The following is a 9,329-nucleotide window of genomic DNA, read 5'->3' on the forward strand; positions in this document are numbered from 1 at the left end:
TACGGCTCATTCGTGGTGTACGTACATCACATATGTGACCTGTTCCCATGAAATGAGCGTAAAGTCGCAAGTTGGTGGTTTCAAAGACCTCCCAATTGTTGAGTTGCTGGTCTTTGTTTGAAGACACCTGTACTGTATATGGTATGTCCTTTGTGAATGGGCATACCAGTACCATTACAGGTTTCTTCAAGCAAAGAACATCAACTCAACAGTTGGAGCACCTCGAAACTCCAAACTAATGTGTTAATTTAGATAATAGAATGTAAGGGTGTTTTGCTCTTATACCAGGATATCCATGGTGGTACCAAGGAATGCCGCTATATATCAACAGGTACAGAAGCTGAACAAGTGTACAGTTATTTGTATAATAGCTTCATCAATCAAGGATTTCATAGAACCACTGGCCACCTGTCACGATGGATTGGATCACCTGTATACAGAAAGGTATTAATTATCATTATTAAAAGGGCATTTCGTGATCCACAGCCTCATCCCCCACTTTTCTCAAAAAAAGTTGAGATTTTTATATCACTGGAATACTCTGGCTACATAATGTTTATGTACAAAATATTTCTTGCAGATTAATTCGTTTAGCAAAGATATCGCGAAATTTGAATTTCGTTCTGGTGCACGTATTGTCTATGGAGCAGTGTAATACACATAATCATGCATAACTTGCAAACGCAAAATCGGAATCAACTGAAATTTTGGGAATATGCTTTTTTCGTGGATATGTACTGAAAAATGTCATAAAAAGAGGATGATAGGATCACGAAATACTCCTTTAAGTGGGTGAAAACAGGCATGGAACTTAACTTTTTTGCCACTCGCCAATTGGGCGAATAGGTCAAAAAAATTACCCGTCCGAACAAAATTGTACCTGTCTGATAATCAAATCTTTCATGTTGTATCATGTTGTTTGTTTTAATATTCACTGTGGAATAGAAATGAATAATAAATTTCAATGTTTAAAATTCTAAAAATAAATTTGATGTCAAAGTGGTCCACTATTGTTGACAGTTCTTCCACCATATAAACTTCAAGTCATAAAATTCCAAGCTATTCTTAAACACTTCCTGCAATATTATTTGTTCTTGGTGTGATATGATAACATGGTTCAGTGTGTTCAGTATGTGCACGTCAATGTAATAGTGTTTAAGAATTTTTTAACTGCTCTTTTCATCTATTGTCTCATAACACGGGTGACGTTATTATTTTGGCCGTAAAACAAGTCGTCTTTGCTTCATTGTTTTACTTAAAATAATGATGTTGCCCATGTTACATGAGACAATAGATGCACGACAGCGGCTAAAAACAATACCTTTATTCTCTATTATAATATATCATGAATCATGATATATTATAATTTCATAAAACATTTGAAGTAGCTTCTCCTGTAAGTGAAATATATAGTAAATGATTACATTTGTATTGTTACCAGTGGACTTTGGGTATATATATAAATGCGCATTTATAAATGCGCACGTGACATCTACAAGTCTCCATACCGTGTTCAACGATGTAAGGTACTCGGATGTGGCACAAATTCCACACAGGGGGGAGGGTGGTTTTGGGGAAGGGGGGGGGGACAAATAATATTTATAAAATTATAAGTAAGGCGAGAAAGAGAGAAACCCTGTTCTACGGGCGAACGGACCTTTCAAGTAGGGTCGGTCGGTTGGTATTTTAAAAAAAAAAATTTTAAATAACCCAAAAAATCACAAAAATCTGTAAATAAATTTCAATTTGAGAAAATACAAAAAAAAATTGTCCTGAAATTTCCGAAATTTGGGGTCGGCATTCATTTGTACAGGAAAAATTTGTTTCCCAATTTGTTCAAAATAGAACAGGCTTTTCGTTTTTCATCGAATAAATAAATAAATAAATAAATAAATAAATAAATAAATAAATGAATAAATAAAAATAAATAAACATTAGTTATGTTTGTACATGGGGGTGCTGTGCAATAATCATGCATATCAAAACCTTTCTATGTGAAAAGTAACATGTTTTTTACCCAAAATAATATTCACTGTGCAATGAACAGTTACCATAGGGTATTAAATAAAAGGCACTAAATTTAATGCCCATGTGACCCATGGGCGCCGCCATACCAAGACCACCAAGTGATCAGTAGATGTGCTACAATGCTAAGAGATAGGAATTTTTCAGACAAATATCATCAAAATTGCTGAAAATTTAAAAGGCAACTTAATTATACATTGGGGGATTCTGTTTTTTTAGTAATATTTTCAAGAACTAAATTTTGAAAGTTTTGATCGATGGAAAAAAAAAAGTTTTCGACGGAAACTCTTATAATAATATTACAAAGTTGCAACAAAATGACAAATTTGCTAGAAAATTTGGACATGCGTCCTGCGTTTCCAATTGAAATACACAGGAAGTCCACCCGCTGTGCCAAAGGTCACTTGTCTAGATGCTGTAATGTCAGCACCCATCTGGTCACGTGGGCATTAAATTAAGTGCCTTTATTTAAATGCCCTAAGACGACTGATGAAAAGCGAGCGTGACATTGAACAACGCGAGCTCAGTGGAGTCATGCTAAAAATAGATCGTATAGTCTACGCAAAGTCTACGCTTGGTCGCATTTCACTGTAATGCGAATTATGCTGTGCCATATAGACTGTGACTAAGACTAGCAGACCCAGCGAGTTATCGAAGGGACTAGAATTGACTTCTGATTAGGGGTACCCATAGTTTTTGTATGCGGCGAGACTAAATTCAGGTCTATCATAACCATTTTTAGATGACCATTAGGGAAAATGTCTATACAGTCGATTAACCCGAGGACATTTTTAATAGTGTAGCGCTATTTCGTAGAGTGACTGTTGGAACAGGGCAGGTTTGACAGGAAAACCCACAAAAACTTGATTCCACGCAGGGAAAGGAACACAATTTAGTGAAAACATGGAATAAATAAAAATTCAGGCGGGTTCATGGAAGCACCTACAGCTTCAAAAAAAATAATTTTAGGGTTAAGGAATATCTCAAGGTAATATAAACGTGGGAACAGAATTCTGAGTTCACTAGTTCGAAATTGATGGCGATTTAAAGAAAAATTTGGCCATTTTTAGCCAGTTTTCTGTTGCGTTTTGAATGGCCAAGTCTGTCGTGGATTCACTGATTCTGAAATGTTACTAAAGGTTTTGATATGATCCTTTGATATCCATGATTTATCCTTGCAAATTTATAGCATCGAACCTTCAGCCAATGTTCCTTACCAGTGCTAGCCACGAAACAAGGTCACAACTGTAGCCACTCCTTCAATGGTCGCCATTTCAGTGATTGACAGTGATGTAATGCAAATATGGCGCTGGCCATCTGGTCACGTGCGCATTTATAAAAGCGCATTTATATATACAACCGAAGTCTACTGGTTACTATGATTTCAAAGTTGATGGTTTTGCTCACAGGAGCATAAAGGTACATCCATAATATTATACCCCCTGCACAATATTGATTTTAATTGCTATTACATTGGTAATTTCGCATGGTTTATTTTAGCACATAAATTTATACTTCTTCCATCCCCCCCCCCAAGAAAAAGCTAAAATGTGATGGTTTTTAACAAATTACTGAATGTCCCTATTAATTTTTGGTAATGAGAATAATTAGTACATTATTTTGTTGTATAGAGGCTGTTGCAGTCTCTTACTCAGACTATGGAGTTATCAGAACAGGTGGAATATTTAGTGGATTATGTGTGGAGAGAGGCAATGGGAACACTGTCAGCAATCTTACGGGTTCCAGTACGGTCTGTGGCAATAGAAAGGGTAAGTATTCAAATACATGCTGGGATTTTTCACATCTGAAACCATACCTCGCGATCGCACTCACTTAAAGTTTTACAATCCAATCACAATCTAACCCTAGACCGGCAAACTACACATATCCTTTGTTACTGGGTGTCCACTGTTTGGTGAAGTGTATTCTTGTTAACATCCTCTGTTTAAAGTTTTTACCAATGCATGGAGGAACCCAGCAAATGCAAAACGTTTTCAACATTATTTGCAAAAGGTTTGTGTTCCCTTCAAGAGAGCCACTCTGCACCGTACCGACCAATCGTTTGACACGTTATAGGTCAATCAGATTATTGGTTTGTTGTTATGACTGTCAGACAATTGAATCGGTCATTCACAATCTGAACCCCACTTATAAGTGTATGTTGTGCACTTTCTCAAAATGTAAACATGTGCCGTCTTCTCTGCCGGCAAATATAGTACAACACAACATTAGTCTAACATAGGATTACTGCTGAAGAATGCTGAACATCAGGCCCAAGGTAGATCGGATTGGAGACTTGGAGGAGGTCGAAAGGTCAAATGCACACTGGCTTGTGGAGATAAGTCAAGTTACATTCCAATTCATTCTAAATTGTTGGGATTCTTTTAAATTCTAGGTAGAGAAAGCAGAAGCCATCTTGTTGGAAATCAGAAAGGCCATTGACAGCAACCGTGATGAAGACTACATCAAGACTAAATCGGACATGTTCTTCAATCTCATCCCTCATAGACTAGGATATGATAAGCCTATCTTGACCAAACAGATTATAGCGAGGAAACAGGATGTTTGTCAGGTGGGTAATTAGTGTACACACTAAAAACTACGGGGTTATATTTTCCGTGGTCATTTTGAATTGACCACGTTTGGGGTTGTTTTGACCCTTCAAGGGGGTTGTACTGTTTTAATTTGACCACATTCACGAGGTCATTTTAGCCACGACGAACGTGGTCAAAAACTTAGTGGTCATTTTGCCGATACCGTCGCGCATTGATATCAGTTTCAATCTTCCGCTTTGAAAATCTCAATTCATAAATGAGTTTAAACATGAGCTGCAATTAATGTTTGTTGATTAATAAATAAAACTAATTTTTTGACCGAAGTTACCCAATTTGTCAACTTTATAATGACTTGCATTTCGGAACTATTTGCACACACGGTGTGCATCGGCTCACATGGTCACATCAGCGCCATATTTGTTCTGATTGTGCAGCTCAGCGGATTGTCGTGTGTGCTTGTCTGCATGATGGAATATGAAAAGTTAGTTGAAAAGTGAGACTGCAAGGATGCATAGACCCTTGTCTATGCACGCAGATTCATTCCAATTTCATGCTGTCGTGGCTGGTGTCTTGGCTGCAGTTGTTATAAGCTTATATCATGTAAGCTTATAATACGTGAACTGTCATAGGCGATGACTGACTGTGTGTGAGTGTGATACACAGATGCATTTTGCAGTTTGCTGTTTATGTAATGCTTTCTCTGTGCAGAAACACACTTATGTCCTGGTGGGACCAGCATGACCATAGGCCTACTAAAAAAATCCAAACAACCCCTAAATGTGGTTATTGAGTAACCCTATAAAATAACCCTTTCAAATGGGTCATTTCATTTGACCCCGAAATGAGGTCATTAAGTAACCCAATAAGGCAACCCTTTTGAAGGGGTCATTTCATTTGACCCGAAATGTGGTAATATTTTGACCCCAATGGGGTTACTATTTGACCCAAATACGTAGTCATTGCAATGACCCCGACCAATGGGGTCAAAATGACCCCGTTAGTGGTATGGTGTTTAGTTCATAACTATGCTGGGGTCAAAAATGACCCCGTTTGGGTCATTTTTTGACCCCGTAGTTTTAAGTGTGTAGCAACTGAATGGATGCAGCCTGGAAATTGCACTGATCCTTCAGAATAATGACAACAAAAGGGATGATGACAGTTTTGATGGTGATGATGATGACAATGGTTGTGACTTCAATAGTGATGTTGAACATGAAGATGATAATGATGACAATAATGACAATAATAATGATGATGATATTTATAAGAGGAATGATGATTATGATGATGGTGAGGACAATGCGGGATCAGAAGATGAAGACAAGGAAGATGAGGATAATAAATACATGTTTTGTGTTATACCTATTGATCTCATTCTTATACCATAGCTGATCAAAGACATTGTCAATGCTAACGAGTCAACCGGTTGGTCCCAGTTATCGGATGCTGCATCCAAATATAGAGCACTGAATTGCATGATAGATTGGTTGAAACCTGGCCATGTGGAGCGAGAACAGGTTGAAAAACTTGTCATATCAACTCAAGATGAGTAAGTAAATGCAGACATCCCAGCAAACACAAAACGTTTTTAAAACGTTTTAAATAAGTTATATTTTGGGTTTTGGTTTAGGTAAAAACGTTTTAATAACATTAAAATGTCGGGTTATATAAAGGTCATGAAATCGTTTTAAAACGTTTTGTATGAAAACACACTACAACAATATTTTTAAAATGTTTTCGAAATGTCATTGTAAACTATTTTTGCAAACATTTTTGGCCAAATATTTTGTCAACACTTAAATAACATGTTAAAATATTTGCACCCAGCAAACACAGAAATGTTCTTAAAATGTTTTTTACAAAACGTTTTAATAACATTTAAATGTCGGGTTATATAAAGGTCGTGAAAACATTTTAAAAACGTTATCGTAAATATTTTGTGCAAACATTTTTTGCAAAATATTTTTTCAACCCCAAAATAACATTCTGTTTAGAATGGTTTGTACCAAGTTTTCAAAAATGTTTTTGGAATGTTATTAAAACATTTTTATACCCTTTATATAACCCGACATTTAAATGTTTTCTGTAAAACATTTGTGTTTGCTGTGCAGTAAATTACCAACAAATGTTTTTTAATGTTATGAAAACGTTTTCTACCATTAATGTACCCTTTATATAACCCGACATTTAAACGTTTTCTGACAACCTTTTATAACCTTTTGCGAATGATGTCGAAAACGTTTTGTGTTTGCTGGGATGCGATACAATAATAGTAAATTACAATTTACCATAGTCTTTTGTACATCATAATAATAATAATGGTCCATACTTGGAGCAATTAATGCAGGTATTTTGCCATCGTAGTGAATACGCCTTACCTTAGTTACTGGGTCTGGGTCATGCTTAGTTTGTACACATGTTAGCAACCCATTGACTTTGTGCCCGGGACTTTGTGTTGTGATCATTTTGACTGTGGTTCCAAAAGCTTCCAAACACAGATAGTATGAACCAGGTGACCTGGCAAGAATCATTTTTGACACCACAGTAGGATGGTGAATTCCCGGGTGAATTACCATCAAGTAAGCATGTACATAAATTCTACACTGATTGCTATAGAGGCCATCAGCCTTTTCCGCGGGAATCGCCATCTTGTGGGTACTGCCGTTCTGCATGTCATGTGTTAGACATTACGCCCCCGATTAGCCGGACGCACCTCTTCAGTCAAGTGTCAACGTGGTGATCTTAGCAACAAGGCACTCCATACCTACAAGATGGTGGCGTTGACGTCACAATGACTACCTCACTACCATCACTCTGAAGATGACCATCGTCCAAGATGGTCGAAACTGTCAGGTCTGTAAATCAAATTGGTTTTGTGAAGATGAAATATTGTATTCAAGTGTAAATTGTTTGAAAATTTCCCATTTCAGAGATTGTCCTGTAACAATTCACAATGTATTTGCTGTGAGTCGTAGCATTGAGGAGGCTGGATATAACCATTCTGTAGGCAATGATAAGCTGCTACTACACTGCTCAAGACCAGCTAACTTCCTTGGCATTCTCTCACGGTATAAATATTTTTTTCCTTGGGGATATGGGGCAGGTGGGGTTTACAATACAATTTCATACACTTTTAGATAGCGATAACCAATCAGAGCAAGCGTTAGAAAAATCCAAACCATGCATTGATTGTGTCTAATGTGCACTCCGCACAGTGCTTTTGCACACGTTCGCATCGCGTAGGCTTGATTCATTTTTCGGCAGGTTGATGCATTTATATTTGGTTCTATTTTCCAATATTTTTAGTGATAATTTTGTTATAAAAACATCCAAAATCACATGTATTTTTCTTCTCATGTATGAAATAGATTAATGAATGCGTATTACTCTTTTGCTCCAGCATCCATTTCAATAAGTTGATATACATTCCATGATGCATTGACAAATAAATCATTTTCCAAAAGATTTTTCATGTAAAAATGACATTTTTTGGTCAAAACTGCACAAAAATCTCCAAAATAACATTTTGACTCATGAATCAAATGCATTGAATGAAGTTATGATTTTGTTTTCACATTTAATTCAATGCTATCAACAAGCTCAGTTGTGAATCAGTGGATCACTGATCAGTGGCTCAGTAGCAGAAAGATGTATCTCCATTAGCTGTGGCATGATCCACCTACAATGTGTGCCAAAAGTGTTAGGACTCTTTCAACAGGGTAATATAAATGACCCTACCACACTTGCGGAACACCTTCAATGTGTCCGAATGCTGTTGTTCAAAATGTGTTCTATAATATTCTAGAACAGGCCTTCTCAACTAGTTTATTTGAAGTGCCAACTGGAAATTTTTCGTGATCATGAAGTGCCAACATGTCAAGGGAGGGCTCTTCGAGGTAGCGAGTGTGCATAGCGGGTAAGGTGCAGTGGTGCTTTATCAGGGGTGCAGGGGGCAGCGCCCCCGGAAGCTCATGGATTTTAAGGGACCGTTCACAAACACTTGTAAGGGGGGCCTGATGCAAAAAAAATTTATCGTGAACATTTTTCGGGCCCCCCCCCCCCTTTACAGGTCTCAAAAATTTTAGGGCCCCCCTTTTTGACATTAAAATTATCGGTCAACCGCATAGAAAAGCATATAAACTCAATTTTTCCAGGAAAATTTGTGGTCATTTTTTCAGGACCCCCCTTAGGCGGGTAAAAAGTTTTCAGGGCCCCCTTTTTGCATCAGGCCCCCCCTTACAAGTGTTTGTGAACGGTCCCTAAGGTTTTTAAGGCCCAGATTTGGTATTTTTCACCCCTTTTTTTTTTGTTCAAGATTTATGTGAAAAAAATATTAAAATTCCCGTGCGCCACTTTGTGCGCCACTTCGACATACTCCAAGCGCCACAAGTGGCGCGCAAACCGCCAGTTGAGAAGGCCTGTTATAGAACATTCAGAATCAAATTTTAACAATGTTTTACTAATTTTTTTATCAATACAACTGCAGAGGTTTACTCCTTCCCAAAATTGTAACAAGTGAGCTTGGTATCGGACGACGTGATGCTGGATTGCTGGGCAGCGGATTGTATTTTGGTGATAGAATAAGGTAAAGTGGCAAGTTTTCTATTGCATAATATGCTAAAAAATATTTATATTTAAATGGCTCAAGCACACATGTGAACTCCTTGCCAGGGAATTTGGATGTGCTTTATTCTATGAGTAGGCCTATGCACCGGTTTCAATCTCAGTGGGTGTACATGGTGTATGACA

At 37.4% G+C, this 9,329-nt stretch overlaps 1 protein-coding gene across 1 annotated transcript; it reads left to right on the forward strand.

Annotated features, from left to right (window-relative positions):
• The first annotated feature begins 3,737 nt into the window (after window positions 1–3,737).
• LOC140167781 (protein mono-ADP-ribosyltransferase PARP4-like) lies at window positions 3,738–8,014 on the forward strand. Its single transcript, XM_072191074.1, has 5 exons — window positions 3,738–3,794; window positions 4,421–4,597; window positions 5,969–6,129; window positions 7,511–7,648; window positions 7,981–8,014. Exons 1-5 carry the CDS (start codon window positions 3,738–3,740, stop codon window positions 8,012–8,014), a joined length of 567 nt encoding a protein of 188 aa, XP_072047175.1.
• Window positions 8,015–9,329: the final 1,315 nt, after the last annotated feature.

Source organism: Amphiura filiformis, chromosome 13, assembly GCF_039555335.1.
Source record: "Amphiura filiformis chromosome 13, Afil_fr2py, whole genome shotgun sequence".
NCBI classification, from domain to species: domain Eukaryota; kingdom Metazoa; phylum Echinodermata; class Ophiuroidea; order Amphilepidida; family Amphiuridae; genus Amphiura; species Amphiura filiformis.

Coding starts and splice junctions, on each gene's coding strand:
- LOC140167781 (XM_072191074.1), top strand. CDS start 3,738: ATGGGAACACTGTCAGCAATCTTACGGGTTCCAGTACGGTCTGTGGCA. Junction 4,598..5,968: donor GGAAACAGGATGTTTGTCAG/GTGGGTAATTAG, acceptor CTTATACCATAG/CTGATCAAAGACATTGTCAA. Junction 6,130..7,510: donor GTCATATCAACTCAAGATGA/GTAAGTAAATGC, acceptor TTCCCATTTCAG/AGATTGTCCTGTAACAATTC.